Source organism: Cervus elaphus, chromosome 2 (assembly GCF_910594005.1).
Source record: "Cervus elaphus chromosome 2, mCerEla1.1, whole genome shotgun sequence".
In the NCBI taxonomy this organism is placed as follows: domain Eukaryota; kingdom Metazoa; phylum Chordata; class Mammalia; order Artiodactyla; family Cervidae; genus Cervus; species Cervus elaphus.
The window spans coordinates 42,957,355-42,977,054 of NC_057816.1; the positions used below are offsets into that span (position 1 = coordinate 42,957,355).

The window sequence follows — 19,700 nt, forward strand, 5'->3', positions numbered from 1 at the left end:
GAACATATTAACAGATGTGTGTTAGGTCTTTCTGTTTGAGCCTTTTCAATTTTTTACCCTTTCAGTTCAGTTCAGTCGCTCAGTCGTGTCCGACTCTTTGCGGCCCCATGAATCACAGCACGCCAGGCCTCTGTCCGTCACCAACTCCCGGAGTTTACTCAAACTCATGTCCATCGAGTCGGTGATGCCATCCAGCCATCTCATCCTCTGTCGTCCCCTTCTCCTTCTGCCCCCAATCCCTCCCAGCATCAGGGTCTTTTCCAATGAGTCAACTCTTCACATGAGGTGGCCAAAGTATTGGAGTTTCAGCTTCAGCATCAGTCCTTCCAGTGAACACCCAGGACTGATCTCCTTTAGGATGGACTGTTTATATCTCCTTGCAGTCCAAGGGACTCTCAAGAGTCTTCTCCAACACCACAGTTCAAAAGCATCAATTCTTCAGTGCTCAACTTTCTTCACAGTCCAACTCTCACATCCATATATGACCACTGAGAAAACCACAGCCTTGACTAGACGGACCCTTGTTGGCAAAGTAATGTCTCTGCTTTTTAATATGCTATCTAGGTTGGTCATAACTTTTTACCCTTTAGGATCTAGTAAATGCTTGGAATTTTAGTTTTAGTCTAGGATGCTTCACTTATGTTGAAGCCTCAATTCTTGGCTGAGAAAAAAAAGTAAATGATTTTCTCTCACATGCCATTATTTACTTTTCTCCATTTTCTATAAAATTTTCACACTTAAGCTCATTTTTCAACAAGTATAGAAAGGCCATGAAATTCTGTTTTCCTTAGCCATTCCATGTCCTTTTTTCCAATGGAACCTCCCCAAATATATTTGATTATTTATGGATGAATAATTATTTCTATTAATATGGTTTGTTTGAAAAAAGAATTGCCTATCTTTTCTCTCCTAACATCTATTATCATCTACATGCTGAGCAACACCATACCTATTTTTCATACAAGCTCAGGGTCTTCTCTATATGTAATTAATTATTCCATCAGGAGAATATTGATAGGATCACATATTAAATAAAAGCATAAGAGCCAATTCAGGGCCAAGATCCATTTTACTCAATCATAAACCTTGGAATACTAAGGGCATGTACCAAAACTTGCAGCTTAAGTGATTTTATAACTATGCTATTGTACTTGAAATTTATTCGTAAAAATAAATAAAGAACTTTAAAATAAAATAAGGTCAAATAAAATTATGCCAGCAACTGGAGTTACATGGTTTTGGAAAGAAAAATAAATATTCCATATTTATTTATTCAACAAACTTTTATAGAGTATCCACTCTGTGCAGGCACTTTGCTATACACTAGGAATTATTGTTGTTCAGTTGCTCAGTTGTGTCTGACTCTGCGACCTCATGGACTGCAGCGTGCAAAGCTTCCCTGTCCTTTACCACCTCCTGGAGCTTGCTCAAACTCATGTCCATTGAGTTAATGATGCAATCCAACCAACTCATCCTCTGTTGCCCCTTCTCCTGCCTTCAATCTGTCCCAGCATCGGGGTATTTTCTAATGAGTTGGCTCTTTGCATCAGGCGGCCAAAGTATTGGAGCTTCAGCTTCAGCATCAGTCCTTCCAATGAATGTTCAAGGTTGATTTCTTTTAGGATGGACTGGTTTGATCTCCATCCAGTCCAAGGGACTCTCAAGAGTCCTCTCCAATACCACAGTTCAAAAGCATCAATTCTTCGGCACTCAGCCTTCTTTATGGTCCAACTCTCACATCCATACATGATTACTGGAAAAACCACAGCTTTGACCTCATCCATCAGAGGGCAAACGGAATGAAAACCACAAGCATAGAAAACTAATCAAACTGATCACAGGGATCACAGCCTTGTCTAACTCAATGAAACTATGGCCCGTGTAGGGGCACCCAAAACAGATGGTTTATGGTGGAGAGTTCTGACAAAACATGTTTCACTGGAGAAGGGAATGGCAAACAACTTCAGCAGTCTTGCCTTGAGAACCTCATGAACAGTATGAAAAGGCAAAAGGATATGACACTAGGAATAACTAGCAAATATGATGCAGATGTTTCTGTCTTGGAATTTGCAGTCTAATTAAGAACTAGGCCATGAATAACTGTAATCTAAAGAAAATAAATGACTAAAAGGGTGGAATATAATTAATGCTATGCTATAATTAAGTGCTATTAAATAGAGGGGACCTAAACAAGTGTTTATTGTCAGAGAAACTCTGAGGGTCTGATATCCTCAAAGATGAGCTGGAATATGTCAGGTAAGGTCCATAGAAAAAAAAAGGAAAAAACAAATTTTTTCAGTCTGCTAAAAATTAGTCTTGCAAATTCCCAGAGTCCCTTGTAACTAAAAGCCACTGCTGACATCAATGTAGCCCTACATTTTCAGTTCCTAACAGCCTTTCACATCCGTTATCTTAATTACTCCTTTCAAATGACTAATACCATATTACACTCATAGATGAAGGACTGAGATTCAGAGAATTTAACTTGACAAGGTTACCCAGCTAATAGGTAGTAAAGTTAGACCATCACTAGGGTAGGTCATATCCGTAAGTCTTCCAAATAGAGTTTTATATGAAACATAAAGTTGTGGTTAACAGATTTGTTGTTGTTTAGTCACTAAGGTGTGTCCAACATTTAGAGGACCTGGCTCCTCTGGCCATGGGATATCCCAGGCAAGAATACTGGAGTGGGTTGCCATTTCCTGCGTTGACAGGCAAATTCTTTACCGCTGAACCACTGGGGAAGCCCGGTTAACAGATTACCCGGGTTAGAATCCTGATACTATTACTTACTAATTAGTTGACCTTTGGTCACTGTCTTGACTTGAATTCCTTCATTTACAAAATAAGGAAAATCATAATACCTACCTCATACATCGTTGTAAAATTTACGTGATCTTTACAGATACCTGTAAATGCTTATCTATTAATGGAAAAATTTCATTAAGTGATAAAGTCACTGTCTTGTATGTTGATGCATAGTCTATTTTCTAACTTCATTTAGAAAGTAAATTCTAAACAATGGAATAGACCAGTATTTGAGACCTCCAGTGGACAAAAAATGTTTCAGAAAAACATTATTTCTAAGCTGAGTTGATATCCAAATTGTAGCAAAATGATAGTACTTTCTACTTAGAAAGACTCATAAAAGCGATCTTTGAGATGGAGGTATATCTCTATTCTAGAAACTTCTAAAAAATGAAATATCAAAAACTTAAAGACAGAGTCAGTGTTACTGATTTTTCTTTTCACCTTGTGCTCTGATATGGCTTTGCATGGTATTGGTGCTAGTAAATAGCCCTCTAAAATAGGAACTAGGATCCTGTGTGGCTAAAAAAAAAAAGCAGAATGGAAAAGAGCAAATGCCTAGGAAGCTGATGTATGGGGTGGTGGTGATGGAAGAGGAATTGACAACAGCAGCAAGTGACAATAAATATCAAGGGAAAAGGAAGAAAAATATAGTCTACAAACGTTTGACATTCAGTAAGGGAATTGCATTTGACAGAGACAAACACTGGATAAACATCTGACTTTGTATATTGGTGGCATTACCAAAGAATTCCAAACTTCTTGGTGTTTTGTGAAAAGAATCTGGTTGATTCAACTGACTACATGCCTTTGAAGTCCTATGATAGGAAGGTTTTAAGGTACTCATCTTAAAGAAGAGGATGGGAATGTCCATAATATCAAAGGCCTTCTCTATGCTGAAGAAGTGTATTATAGAAAACTGGGCTGGATACAATGCCTTGTGCTTGTTGTTTGTTTTTTAAGATTTTTTTTTTAAAGTGGACCATTTTTAAAGTCTTTATTGAACTTGTTACAATACTTCTTCTGTTTTATGTTTTGGTTTTTTGGCTGCAAGGCTTGTGGGGTCTTAGCTCCCTGACCAGGGATTGAACACGCAACACCTGCATTGGAAGGTGATATCCAAAGCCATTGGACCACCAGGGAAGCCCTTGATGCTTTAGGTTTGGTTTTGTTTTGTTTTTTTCAATTTTTTTTCACAAAAAGAATTAAGGGAATTCCTTATAAAGAATTAAGGGTATTGTTATAACTAGAAAAGAAAATCTGTTGTCATCTTAATGTATTTATATTTCAGTATAATTAATAGTTCTACACCAAGTAAGGGAGTGTAACAGAATGATTGAGACCGGAAATCTGATAGACAACTAGCCCAAATTCTGGCTCCACCACTTACCAGTTGAATGACCTTGGATAAACCATTGAACCTTTCTAAGCATTCAGAAACCTTTCAGTTTCACCACCTGAAAGTTGCTTCAATTGTATCCTCTTTACAGAGTTACTGTGAGGATTGTTGCATAAGTATATAATCTAACAGCCTAGTACACAGGAGTTGAGAGCATAGTAAAAGCAGTAATCTCTGTTGCCAAGTGGTAATTAAGTCATAACAAAGATATGAATTATATTTCCATTTATAATTAAACTATGGAGATGAGGCTTTGTAATTTGTTAGCATAGGGAAGACTCTATTTTAAATTGAAGGTTAATGAATGCAAGCACACCTATGAAAAAATTCAAACATATTTTCAAGTGATTTTAATCAAAGCATCTTAAAAATAATTACCCTTAATGTAAATATAATCTTTACTAATTATACTTCCCTGTGGCTAACTTTGTGTGCTAAGTTGCTTCAGTCATATCTGACTCTTAGCGACCTCATGGGCTATAGCCCACCAGGCTCTTCTGTCCATGGGATTCTCCAGGCAAGAATCCTGGAGTGGGTTGCCATTTCCTTCTCCAGGGTATTTTCCAACCTAGAAATTGAACCCACGTCCCGCCTGTTATGTCTTCATTGGCAGGTGGGTTCTTTACCACTAGCACCACCTAACTTTATTTGATGTTAATTTTTTTATCCATGCATATGTATGCTCTTACACATTCATAGCAATAACTCTTATATACAAGTTTATAGATATGAAAGAGAAGAAAAACAGAATGATATAAGGGGAAAATATGGGATTTGAAATGAGATGATTGATACAATTTTGGAATTAGCCATTCAGAAGACATGTGACTTTTAATGTGCCATCTAGATTTTCAATCTCACTAAGTTTATTTGTAGCATAAGCATGCTGAGCTTTACTCTATCTGCTTTATGTGAGGACCGTACAAGGGTGTGCTAATTCATATCTGCTTTGAGAGTTGACAATATCTTTTCCCAACCCTTTACTCAATGAGAGCCAGTTGGTACTTTGAAAGAAACAATCATGGGATTATTTACATTATGGAAATTGACAGACAGTACAAGTTGACATATTCTCCACTACCACCCTCATTTTTCTTCTGAGATCTGGTTAATATTTATCTAGTACATTACTGGGAAAGTCAAGTGAAAAAAATATGCTTTATGAACTCTTAACATGTTATGCAAAATATGTTATAATATCCATTACAGAAAATTATAAATATAGAGACAATCTGTGACTTGCATATGAAAGATCATTAAATGATCTTGTCTGATTAAAAAGCAAAGACATAAATGAGCTTGTAGGATACGTTTAAATGATTTAATAGACGTGTATGATAGAAATGCTCTATCAAATCAAGCTGATGAAGGAATATTATATATAGAAATTTTGCAGTGTGACTAACCATCCTTGTTTGCCCAGGACTATGGGGTTTTCCAGAATTAAGATGAACTATATAATTTCCAGAATATATCACAAAATGAAAACATGAAGCAGTTTGTTAAAAAATTATTAAAAATTTCAAGACAGGAATGGCAAAGCATTAAACCAAGTATGGATAGGTTTGGGTGAGGAACACTCAGGTGCGTGCCTATAAAGCTGGCTATACCTAGGACCCAGGACTTTCAGAGCTAAAATCAAAATAGACTGGGGCAAACAGAGACTAAGATGGTTGTGACTCTACCTTTGCTTTAAAAATAGTTAGAATTAATATTAATGTATTATCAAAGACTTATCACACCTAATGAAGTATACCAACTGTAGGTGGTACTATCAATTCAGTCATAAGTAAGAACAAGGAAGAGAAGGCAGCTTGAATAACACTTTACCTATAAGACCTTTGCTTGATGCAATCTGTGCCATTTAGTGAACTAAATGATTCTACTGTGACTCCTGAGTTTTCCTGAATGCACAAGTCTAAGAATATGGAATGCCATTTAAAATTTTACCTTAAAACAACCTTCAGGCAAATTGTAAATGAATAATGGGCCATTATGATTAATGTGTAAGAAAACTTTATAGATATGTTTATAAACTGGAGATAAGATCTAAAAAATGTTGAAAACACTGGATAATGTAAATCACATGTATACTGTGTAAATATGTATATAAAGAAAAGGATTACATGTCATTTTCTTTACACACACACACATAAGTATACATATACACACGTGAACATTGGTGTCACCAAGAGGAGAAATTAGTCTGATGTTTAAAACAATAAACAATTTCAAGTGATAATACAGGAAATAATTCTACTTTCTTTATTGAGTTCATGGAGATGACTATAATTTTGACTGGTTTCACCATTGTCTTTGGGCAAACAATGAAAATTAGAGCAGCGGTTCTCTAATGCAGACATTAGTGTACATTAGAATCACCAGAAAGACCACAAATGGTGAACCCCAGTGACTTTCTGATTCACAGGTTTTGGTAGGGTTTGAGTGTTTGCATTTCTAAGAAATTTACATAATTTGTGGATCATTTGAGACCTTTTGTGCTGTGCGTGCTGTGTTGCTCAGTCGTGTCCAGCTCTCTGAGACCCCATGGACTGTATATAGCCCCCCAGGCTGCTCTGTCCATGGGTATTCTCCAGGCAAGAATACTGGAGTGGGTTGCCATGCCCGCTCCAGATGATCTTCCCAACGCACGGATCGAACCCAGGGCTCCCCACTGCAGGCGGATTCTTTAGTGATTGAGCCACCAAGGAAGCCCAAGAATACTGGAGTGGATAGCCCCTCCTTTCTCCAGGGGAACTTTCTGACCCAGGAATCAAACCAGGCTCTCCTGCATTGCAGGCGGATTCTTCACCATCTGAACTGTGACCTTTTAACTGCCATCCAATAATTAAACGGTAAACAATCGCCCACAACCGTGTTTGCTTGATTGCTTTGTTCCCATAGTTGAAGAGACTTCCTGAATCAAATTAAAAATATTTTCTAATAAACATAAATGCTAATTAATTTTATCTATGATTGTAGAGCTAGCACTTTGTGTAAGAAACCTTGGAGTTGGAATGAAAGTTCATGCTTCATTGTAACTAGGGACTTGCATAGATCCAAGGATCCTTTTTGATCTACAGTATTATATTTCTGCTGCAAGTCATCTAAATTATAAACTTTTAAAAAGTACTCAACCATGAAATACAACCTCATAAAATCACTGTGTGTACCCCTGTGAGGCTATGTACTTCATAGTTCCAGAAGACAGCTGCACCAGGAGAGTGAACTGGAATATAGCTGGGGGAGCGGGGAGGGGGGAGGTGCTGTCAGCTGTCCCTTCCCTTTGATCTTTACATGCATCAATGTACATTTTTCTATCTTCTGTTTTTTTTCCCCTCCAGTTATATCCCTGAAACTCTACGAAATGTTAAAATAGGTTAGAGAAGCACTTAAAATTAAATCAAATAAATTCAATGTACTCTGTTCCAAAAATTTAACCATGTATTTTTTCACATTTTAGACTCCAACAGGCATGATAAAATGTAACATTTATAGCCCAGTTTCCTAGAAAGGAGTATCCTGAATTAGATAATATATGTGAAAGCGCCTACCTAGTGCTTGCTTTGTAGTAGTTGCTCAATTTTTTAAAACATCATTTTCATGGGTGCACATTGGAGCAGTTATCAATATGAAAAAATTTCAAGGTAGAAGTTCATGATGTGGAATTTTAAAGGCAGAAGCATTTTTAGACTGTCACAATATAGGAGGAAAATATTTTAGGTGAAAGAAATAAGACATTCAGAGGTAAAGTCTTTAAAGTGCGAGTTCAGGTTTAGAGGTTAGAGAGCAATTTTGCCTAAATCATTGAATTTCGACCCTGTTTGCACATTAGAACCACCTGGGGTGTTTTTAAAACTCCAAGTGCCTGAGTCCCACTCTGTACCAATTAAATCTGAATCTCCAGGGCTCCGAGATAGGCATCAATATTAAAAAAAACAAGCGAACAAACACAAAAACTCTCCAGAGTGCTATTGGGGAAGAAACGAAAGAGAAAGATAGATGGAGTGACAAGCTGAAATTTCCTATTGTTATCATCAGCCTGAAACTGTGTTTATTAATTTCCCATAGGAATGTAGCACGCAGACTTGAAGGCATAACACAGAGTAATTTGGGCAACTGTCACTGCCCTTCACAAAGAACTTTGAGCCATTTTGGCATTTGTGACTGCTAACAAGGTCCCTGCTGGCTTGTTAGACTTTCCATCCATGGGGAACCCTTGGACAAGAGAGAGGCAATAATGCATTCTGCACCTTGCTGATGATAGTCAACTGGTGAAAATAGCAAGTCACTAAATTTATCTCTTAGTGCATAATAAAAGGTTTTCAAGGTGTGTCAGCAAGTCAGTATGAACACTACCACACTTTAGTGTGCAGAAAAGAGCACGGGATTTGAAGTCAGTCAGAGCCATAGTCAATTCCTTGATTGCCTCGGTTTCTAGCTTGAATTTAAATGTGTTTTTTAACTTCTCAAGTCTTCTCATCTGAAAACTTGGGACAGTGATAATATTCACCCCTGGGATTCACATGAGATCATGTACATGAAAGACATTTGAAAAATTTGATCTATAAATTACTATTATTTGTGCTTAGAATTCCTCTTGGACTCGCTATTCCACAAGGGAATAAAATCTTGGCACGAGAAACTACTGATGTTGGTATTATCTTTTCTATTTTTTCAAGGTGATTCACCAGTCAAAAAATGAATTGTGTGAAGAAGTAAAGTAGAAAATAATTTATTCACATTTTATATTATTTACATCCATGACATTCTATTAATTTGGTGACTTAACAAGTAGGAGAATAGAGCTTTTTAAAGGCCCCTTGTAGATTTTATGGAGAGAAATGTTATTTTTCCTCTCCCAATCTTTACAGGATGGTATCAGTGAAGAATTGAGGAGCATTTTTTAAGGCTTTTTAAAAAATTGATGTATAGTTACTGTATAATATTGTATAAGTTACGGGTGTACAACATACTGATTCACAATTTTCAGAGGTTATCTTTCATTTATAGTTATTATAAAATATGAGCTATATTCCATGTCTTGTACAATATATCCTTTTTTTTAAATTTTTATTAGTTGGAGGCTAATTACTTTACAATATTGTAGTGGTTTTTGTCATACATTGGCATGAATCAGCCATGGATTTACATGTATTCCCCATCCCGATCCCCCCTCCCACCTCCCTCTCTACCCGATCCCTCTGGGTCTTCCCAGTGCACCAGCCCCGAGCACTTGTCTCATGCATCCAACCTGGGCTGGTGATCTGTTTCACCCTTAATAATATACATGTTTCGATGCTGTTCTCTCGAAACATCCCACCCTCGCCTTCAACCACAGAGTCCAAAAGTCTGTTCTGTATTTCTGTGTCTCTTTTTCTGTTTTGCATATAGGGTTATCATTACCATCTTTCTAAATTCCATATATATGTGTTAGTATACTGTAAACAATATATCCTTGTAGCTTATTTTACACCTAATAGTTCACACTTATTGACCTATCCCTATACTGGCCCTGCTCCCTCCTCTCCTCACTGACAGTTTTTAAATTCTTCTCCATATATGTGAGTCTGTTCCTTTTTTGTTATATTCACTAGTTTGGTATATTTTTTAGATTCCACATATAGGTATATTATACAGTATTTGGCTGTCTCTATCTGACTTATTTCACTTAGCGTAATGCTCTCCAAGTCCATGCATGTTGCTGCAAATGGCAAAAGTTCTCTCATTTTTAGGGCTGGAATAGTATTCCATTGTGTGTATGTAAACACACACATACATACATTGTACATATTTGCATATATATATATATATATATATATATATACACATTTGACAAATATTTTATATTTTCTTTTAAATACAAAGATGTGCAAGGTTCTGCTTCCGACTATGGAAAATCAAAGCAAAGTCTTTGGTCTCTGTTTCTGAGGACTCTCCAGTCCTATTTTAAGAGATTAGATACACACAGTCCATTTAAAATTGTTACTATAATCAGATTGTCTGTATTAACAATTTGGTACTTATCACAAAGAGGTTGGGTGTTTGTCCAACCTGTACCTTTGAACTATTTCTGAGCACATAACACAATGTATTCTGACAAACCCCATGTGCTTCTCATTCAAATACCCTTTATAAGAACATTGGAGACTTTCCTAGATGCATCATCTGGCAAGTTAGCAAAAAAAAATGAGTAAAGAAGCTCTAGCCTGGCTGAAAACATGCTTAGAATAGCAATCTAATTTTCAGGATCACCCTGACGCATCTATTGTTGGCTGAGGGCAAGCAGGCAGGCTTTTGTAGAGAAATGGAATTTAGGAGGAGTTTCCTGAGTGGTGCTAGTGGTAAAGAATCTGCGGCCAATGCAGGAGGCAGAAGAGTCATGGGTCTCATCCCTGGGTCAGGAAGATCCTCTGGAGAAGGAAATGGCAACCCACTCCAGTCCTCTTGCCTGGTAAATCCCAGGGACAGAGGAGCGTGGCGGGCTACAGTTCATGGGGTCATGAGTCAAGAAGTGTCTGGTGCTGGGATGGATCCTTAGGGTGGAAGTTTGTGGCAAAAGCAGTTTTTCTGTGGTTGGAGTGGCCCATATACTTGGTTAGCATCTCTCTGGATTTATCAATTTATCAGATGCAAAAAATTTACAGAAATGATAGTACTATTCAGGAAGCATTTGTCTTGTGCTAGATTCTATACTAATTGCATCACACTTGCTGTGAAAGTGAGAGAAATTGTTTGATAAATAGACAAATAGATGAGGAAACAATGGAAACAGTGAGAGACTTTCTTTTGGGGGCTCCAAAATCACTGCAGGTGGTGACTGCAGCCACGAAATTAAAAAACGCTTGATCCTTGGAAGAAAAGCTATGACCAACCCAGACAACATATTCAAAAGCAGAGACATTACTTTGCCGACAAAGTTCCATCTAGTCAAAGCCATGGCTTTTCCAGTAGTCATGTATGACTGTGTGAGTTGGACTATAAAGAAAGCTAAGCACGAAACAACTGATGCTTTTGAACTGTGGTATTGAAGACTCTTGAGAGTCCCTTGGACTGCAAGGAGATCCAACCAGTCTGTCCTAAAAGAAATCAGTCCTGAATATTCATTGGAAGGACTGATGTTGAAGCTGAAACTCCAAAACTTTGGCCACCTGATGCGAAGAACTGAGTCATTGGAAAAGACCCTGATGCTGGGAAAGATTGAAGGCAGGAGGAGAAGGGAACGACAGAGGATGAGATGGCTGGATGGCATCACCAACTCAACGGACATGAGTTCGAGTAAACTCCGGGAGCTGCTGATGGACAGGGAGGCCTGGCGTGCTGCAGTCCATAGGGTCACAAAGAATCAGACATGACTTACTGACTGAACTGACTGACTGAGGATATGAGAGAGGGGTATTAATTATTCCCTCTTTTACCAATGAAGAAAACAAGGCTCACAAAACATTACTTGAGAAAAATAATACTTTTTAAAAAATAAGAAACGTAGAATTTAAACCCAGTTTGCTCTTCTCTACAAACAGTATCTTCAAATTGCTGAAAAAAAAAAACAAAAAAACACCACTACAGGTTCACTAAGACACTAAAAGGTACATGGCACAGAGAGTTTTAAGAAAATTTATTTCCAGATCTTTCTCCCAAATATATTTTACTAAATTCATTCTGAATGAGAAATCTCCTGAGATTCTTCTTTACCACCTACCCTTGCTTAATCTCCCTTCAACTTTTCAGAAGAAAGGTGTACCTCCAGCCTATATCCATACTTATCACAGTACACTCCCAGAAGAGGTAAAATCATACGAGGTACTAAACCAGCAGAGAACTCAGAATATTGGTGCCAGTGTTGCTGGAATGAATGGCTCTAACAAAAAGTAGCGAGTATCTTGAAAGTTAAGTGCTTTGTAAATAAAAGCACTTGTAGCTACTTTCATCAAAGAATTTTTGTTTGAGCTGTCACTGATGGATTAGATTATTTTGATGCTGAATCAGGTATGTCATTTTTGGCATATACTAAAAAAAGACTTAAAGTAATTAAGTGAAACTCCTATAAAAATCTTTTATTACCATCTAGTTTTTTATGAGAATAAAGTTTTCAAGACTAATGATTTTTTTTTAATTTAGAATTGAAAATATGGTGAGCCTTATTCTTTCTAGCAACAACTATTGCAGGGTATTATAGATATCTGCAATAATTTTTAACTAACAGATGTTAGTCACTCAGTCGTGTCTAACTCTTTATGGCCCCATGGACTGCACCCCACCAGGCTCCTCTGTCCATGGGATTGTCCAGGCAAGTATACTGGAGTGGGTCACCATCCCTTCTCCAGAGGATCTTCCCTACCCAGGAGTAGAGCCTGGTCTCCTGCATTGTGGGCAGATTCTTTACTGTCTGAGCCACCAGGAAGCCCTTTTAGATAACAATCTTTCACAAGTATTGTTAAGAAATGAATTTTCAATAAAACTTTACTTTTTATATTTAATAACTTTTTTTGTAAAATATTTAGTGTTACATCATTCTAATGAAATATGTATTACTAAAATTTTTAATGACAATCTAGATTGTATTGTCACATGAAGTTTTTAAAAGGTAATTTTAACTTCTATACCTAGTTTTGTTGCAGAACAGTATGATAGGCTGATGAATTTTTTTTTAAAAATTTCAAGCATAATGTATAACATTTTGGCATACTCCTGTGGGAAAACAGAATAAGAACATGAGATCTAGTGGGAAAAAAAGGAAATCCTATAAAATTTCAGACTATAATAAAAGAGTTTGTTTGGGAACTTTGACATGGATGATGGCAAATATCAAACCATTACACTGGATACATTTTTATAAAATGATTTCAAATTTTTATTTTAAAATTTATACTATTTGCAGTATCTACCCCTGAATTTTTTCCTCTAAAACTACTTGCAATTATAATTAAAGAAATTTAGAAAGTACTTAAAATATGTGACAGCATACCTAAAAGATGGTTTTAAAGCTTTCATTTTGTTCTACTCAAAGATAGAAGCTTAAAGACCATTGCTCTACAGAAATTCCCCCATGATATATGAGTTATTACTAATAGGAAAAGCAATTAACCAATGCATGTAAGAGCTTAAGTCCTGGAATAAAACAGGTTTGTGTTCCAACCTTAGCTTCTCTTATTTGCTTTTTAATCTTACACAATTTGCTTAAACTCTCTAAACTGCTTTATCCAAATTTACATAATAGAGATTATGAAGATATCTAATTTGTAGAACCATTCTGAAGGTTACATGAAAATAATCATGTTAAGCTTTTAGAAAAATCCCTGCACATATTAAGAACCATATATATACAATCTTGGGGTTCTCAGGTGGTGCTCGTGGTAAAGAATCCACCTGCCAATGCAGGAGAAGCAAGAAATGTGGATTTGATCCCTGGGTCAGGAAGATCCGCTGGAGAAGAAACGGCAACCCACTCCAGTATTCTTTCCTGGAAAATCCCATGGACAGAGGAGCCTGGTGGGCTATAGTCCATGGGTTGCAAAGAGTCAGACATGACTGAGCAACTGAGCTCACACACACAGACACAACCATAAAAGTTGTCATACACAAGCAATGTCAGAGGGGAGAGAGAAGTGTGTGGTCTTGGGTTAAGCTTCCGGAGGTAGCTGGGTTTGATATTGTCTCTGAGAATGAGTGTAAAAGCTCAAAAGGAGGAAATGAAAACATCAGCTGAGGGGGCAGAGATACTGTCAGCCACAACAGTAGGAGAAGACAAAGCATTGAACTCAGAAGTCAAGAGCTGCACTTTAAAAATGAAGCTGACAACAAAATAATCCTAACTGTTTGAAAGGAAGCTAGTTTCCCTCTGCCTCCTATTGTCTGCACTGTTTCTATACTACCTTTTAAAATAAAATTATAACCTCACAGTTTCTGTTTTCCTGATAATGCTAAATTTTGAAATTCAATAAGTCCTTGGCATTTTCCTTCAGCTTGGTTCTGATTTCCAGTTTAACTCTGTTCCTCCCACTTTGTCTGATTTTATATCTGAGTTCTACTTTTTTTGTGTGTTTTCCCTGAATGGACACTGAAATGATACCATACTTCACCTATTCCCTGGTAATGTATGGGAGAGAACACAATATCAAGAGCTCAGATGTTGCTGTCTAACTGATATGGGTTAAAATACCGACTTGGCTACTACTTGTGCAAGCTTGGAAAACTCAGGACTTTTCTGAGCTTCATTTTTCTCTTCTTTCTAGTGGGGATAATTTCTAATCAGCAGAGCTGCTGCAAAGACTGAAGGACTTATGTCACAGAAAGCATTTAGCTCAATTAACATACAGAAAAAAATAACTTATCATAATTATTATTCCTGGTGCAATGAATAGAGCCATTTAATGGAGTCCTGATTAACTTTTAAATATTTTGCAAAATGAAACACATTACCCGAAGTCCTCCAGACTGTCAAAGATTGAATTGTAATGTCAGTGATCACAGGTTTTAATTTTCCTCTGGAATCAGAAATAAAAATTAAAAGTATCCACTGGAACTGGAAAGCAAGAGGACACATCACAGCTGGAAAGATGTTTTTAAGGCTGACTGCAGTGAGAGTGACTGTGCTGATTATCCCAAAAAGGTCTTATTACTTTTTAGGATCTAAAGGAGGAATCCTAGGCAGAAGCAACAGGATGGAACACAGACTGGCTTAACCAATTCCATCTGGCTAATCAGTCCATTGTGACCAGATTAGCACCATTCAACTCTACAAAGATTTATTAAATGCTCACTGGGTATCTGGAATATGAACAACCCCAATATAGAATGCATTTTATGATTGACTTTATTGTTTTGAATCAGACAATTATTTTTCAAGTGCAGTTGTAACCCAAATGAGAAACTCACTTAGATTTTCAATCATTAAACTTCTTTTTTTTTTCCAATTTTCTTTTTGCCAACAGGATTTGCTAATCCGCTTACTGGGATAGCAGATGCCTCTCAAAGCAGTATGCACAATGCCTTGCACATCTACATGAACGGAACGATGTCCCAGGTACCAGGATCTGCCAATGATCCCATCTTCCTTCTTCATCATGCGTTTGTTGACAGGTTGGTTGGCACTTCATAAATTATGTGATTATTGGTTTTAAATGTAGTGGATGTCAAGAAGATGTACAAAAAGCCAATAGGTCCATAAAAAGATGCTCAGCATCACTAGTCGTTAGAGAAATGCAAATTAAAACCAAAATGAAATAGTACTTCTTGCTTGTTAGAATGGCCATCATCAAAAAGACGAGAGATAAATGCTGGGCTGGATATGGAGAAAGGGGAATCCTTGTGCAGTGTTGGTGAAATTTGTAAACTGATATAGCCATTATGGAAAATGCTATGGAAGAGCCTCAAAAAATTAAAAATGCAACCGCCATATGATCCAGCAGTCCCAACTCTGGGAATGTATCCAAAGAAAACAAAACACTTAACTTGAAAAGGGCACCCCTACGTTCATAGCAGCATTATTTACAGTAACCAGGACGTGGAAACAATGTAAGGGTCCATCAGTGGATGAGTGGTTGAAGAAGCTGTCACCATCTCCACCTCACTCACGTTCCCAAGAACATGGATATAGTATCAAATGAGTAAGCGAATATTTGCCTGGAAGATTATGAAGCAGATTTTATTGCTTTCTTGGCAACTTTAATATAATAAGAATTAAGTAATAACCCATATCAAGTTTTATTCAGAAATCAGTTTTCAAGAAAGTATGTAAGCACCAAAAGTATGATAGCAGATAACACCAAAACCAGCAAACCTAGACATCAAGGCAGAAGGAAGAATGTTGGGAAAAATACCCTACCAGCACAGATTGGACGCTGTTTGCTGTTGTTATTCAGTTGCTCAGCCTTGTCTGACTCTGCGACCCCATGGACTGCAGCATGCCAGGCTTTCTTCTCCTGCACTGTCTCTGGGAGCTTGCTCAAACTCATGTCCATTGAGTCAGTGATGCCTCCCCCCATCCCATCCTGTTTACTGGGTCATTTTTATGTCATATTATCTTTGTGAATTTTCGGCATTTTTTTGATCTTTGGTGCCATCCCATGAACTTTAAAGAAACCTAAATTTCCTAGATCTCTTGATGCCCCAGGCAAGAAACACGCAAACTATGGCTTTTAGGCCATATCTGTCCCTTATCTTATTTGTAAATAAGATGTAATTGGAACACAACCGCAGTCATTCATCTACATGTTGTCTATGGCTGTTTTCGTGCTAAAATGGCAGAGTTGAAACAAGACCATATGGCCCACAAAATAAAAAAGATCTAGTTTCTGGTCCTTTACAAAAAACATTTCTTAACTCCTGCCAACCACCAAATTCCATATTTATAAGCCAGGTGAGAGAAAATGGTTGATCTTTATCTAGCCCACCTTGATCTATATTTACAGAAAATGTTATAATTTAATTCAATGTTTGGAGCCATTTTTAATGGAGGTAAAGCTATTATGATGATATACAATGTTTAGAAGCCTCTCCCACCTTTGAAAATTAAAATTTTCTTCTTTCTTAGAATTATTTGTTAATCCTATCTTATCAGTTGTGTCCAACTCTTTATGACCCCATGGACTGCAGCATGCCAGGCTTCCCTGTCCTTCCCCATCTCCTACAATTTGCTCAAACTCATGTCCATTGAATCAGTGATGTCATCCAATCATCTCCTCTGAAAAGCATCTTTATGAAGAAAGATAGAGACCTGTGGATTGCTGCAACATCTGAGCTGTCCTCTTAGTTCTCAGTGTACAGACATGGGTTTTCCAATCAGATGGTCTATTTACTACTGTTCAATTATTCACAAGCATACTTGTTTAATACCTACTGTGTGCTGAGTGCATTTGCCTGAGTGTTCCACACTCATTACTGCTGCTATGCATTGCTTTTACCAGTCTTCAAATCAGGAACATATTTTCCATGACTAATCTAATTTCTACACAATCTTCAAGACCATTTTCAATTTTTAGCTCTTCCATGATGAATGACCAGACCATGACTGTCTAAAACCATTTCTCCCATCCAAAGGCATGTTGGAGTCAGCCCCAAATCACTAGCAAGGTTGAATTATGTACATATTTTCACAACTTTGCATTCGGTGATCTCAAGCGTAGCTAGAAACCAGTATTGGTAGGAATATTTACATCAGGAAACTGGCAAATGCTACAAATCAAAGCTTTCATTCTGAGAGAGCTGGTTGTTAAAATAATGGCCAACATAATCCTGCTCCTATCTGTTAACTCACATCACTTTCTCTACTTCTTATTTTAAACACATCATTTATATCATTCTTATTGATTGTGTGCTTTTCTTATTGATCGTGCTTTGTCTCTACCACTAATCTCTGAGCTACTATGGCAGGACCCACATCTTGAATTATATCTGTTTTTTTTTTTTCCCCACAACATTTTGTCTACTTTGTAATTAGAAGATCTGTAATAAATCTGTATCAAATAAATAAATAAATGAAAAAATCTTAGCAAGTTACTTTCATCATAGCTACAAAGGAAACTACAGAGAAGTCAAGTCTGGTAAAGCACAAATCATTCAAAGCTATAAACTTGCTTCAAGATTTAGCATGTTTCTAGACCATTAGACCTTGTTCTTGACATTGGCTAAACAGGATAATGAGACAAGATCACTGGCTTAAAAAAGCTTAGTCTAGTGGGAAATACAAGCAAGTAAACAACTATAGTATTTTATAATTCATGCGATCATTACAGGATGATATATGAATGGCGCTCTAAAGAGCAGGAGGCCTACAAGACAAGAAGGGTATTCAGGATTGGGAGAATAACTCTTACTCATTGAAACCAGGCACAAGTTTGAAATGTGAACTGAAGAAGAAAATGGAAGCTTAAGGTCCAAAAACAAGGAAATGTGCCTCAAGGCACATGTGTAGAGAAAGTGAGAAGATTCCAGTGACCAATTAGCTTACCACCAAAATGTACCATTATTGGGCAAATAAAGACATCAGTTCAGTTCAGTTCACTTCAATCGCTCAGTCCTGTCTGACTCTTTGCGACCCCATGGACTGCAGCCTCTCTATCTATCACCAACTCCCAGAGTTTATTCAGACTCATGTCCATTGAGTCAGTGATGCTATCCAACAATCTCACCCTCCTCCATCATCCCCTTCTGCTCTTGCCTTCAATCTTTCCCAGCATCAGGGTCTTTTCCAATGACTCAGTTCTTTGCATCAGGTGGCCAAAGTATTGGAGTTTCAGCTTCAGCATCAGTCCTTCCAATGAATATTCAGGACTGATTTCCTTTAGGATGAACTGGTTGGATCTCCTTGCAGTCCAGGGGACTCTCAAGAGTCTTCTCCAACACCACAGTTCAAAAGCATCAATTCTTCAGTGCTCAGCTTTCTTTATAGTCCAACTCTCACATCCATATATAAGTACTGGAAAAACCATAGCCTTGACTAGACTTGACTTGACTTGACTACTCTTAGATTGAGGATAAATCATTTTCATTAAAAATTCACTCATTCATCAAGCATTTTAAGTTTTTACTATATTCTAGATACTATGCCAGTAACTGTGCCTTTTTATCTATTGGTACGAATAAAAATGCCTGACTTCCAGATGCTTTGTTGTTGTTTAATAGCCAAGTTGTTCCAACTCCTTGCAACCCCATGGACTGCAGCACACCAGGCTTCCTTGTCCTTCACTGTCTCCTGGAGTTTACTCGAACTCATGTCAGTGATGCTATCCAACTATCTCATCCTCTGCCGCCTCCTTCTCCTCCTTCCCTCAATCATTCCCATCATCAGATCTTTTCCAGTGAATTGGCTCTTTGCATCAGGTGGCCAAAATATTGGAGCTTCAGCTTCAGCGTAAGTCCTTTCAATGAATACTCAGGGTTGATTTTTTAAAGATTGACTGGTTTGATCTCCTTGCAGACCAAGAGACTCTCAAGACTCTTCTTCAGTACCACAGTTTGAAAGCATCAGTTCTTTGGCTCTCAACCTTCTTTACAATCCTTCAAAAAGACAGGAGACAAAAACACATAGCAATATAACACTGTCACCTGCATCTCCTGCATTGCAGGCGAATTCTTTATGGTTGAATTGCCCAGGAAGCCCATGAAAGAAATGTAAGAGGTATGTGAATCCAGAGAAGGAAGAACTTAACTTTGTCCTAAAAATTAAAATGCTTTATAAATAAGACTATGCTTAGATTGATTCTTAAAGATAAGGAGAAATTATAGACATGACAGGTAAGGAAATGTATGTCATACTAAGGAAACAAAATAGATAAATTGTAAGATAGAGGAAAGCAAACAGGTATTTGGCCTGGCTGGCTGGAGAATAGTTTTCCATAAGCAAAAATTGAGAAAGCTAGGGTCAAATTTGGGGAAACTGTCATGTTCTTGATTCCCTTGAAGGACTTCCTTTAAAACTCTATTAAAATATGTTAGTTTTTCTTTAATTTTAAATTAAACCACACTCACAACCTGAGGAATAAGAAAATTG

At 37.3% G+C, this 19,700-nt stretch overlaps 1 protein-coding gene across 1 annotated transcript in view; it reads left to right on the forward strand.

The window, feature by feature from the left end:
* TYR (tyrosinase) overlaps positions 1 to 19,700 on the forward strand; it is a 115,153-nt gene that overhangs the window by 27,548 nt on the left and 67,905 nt on the right. The window contains exon 3 of the mRNA XM_043876515.1: positions 15,142 to 15,289. Coding sequence (XP_043732450.1) covers positions 15,142 to 15,289 — 148 coding nt within the window. The remainder of the gene's footprint in view (positions 1 to 15,141; positions 15,290 to 19,700) is intronic.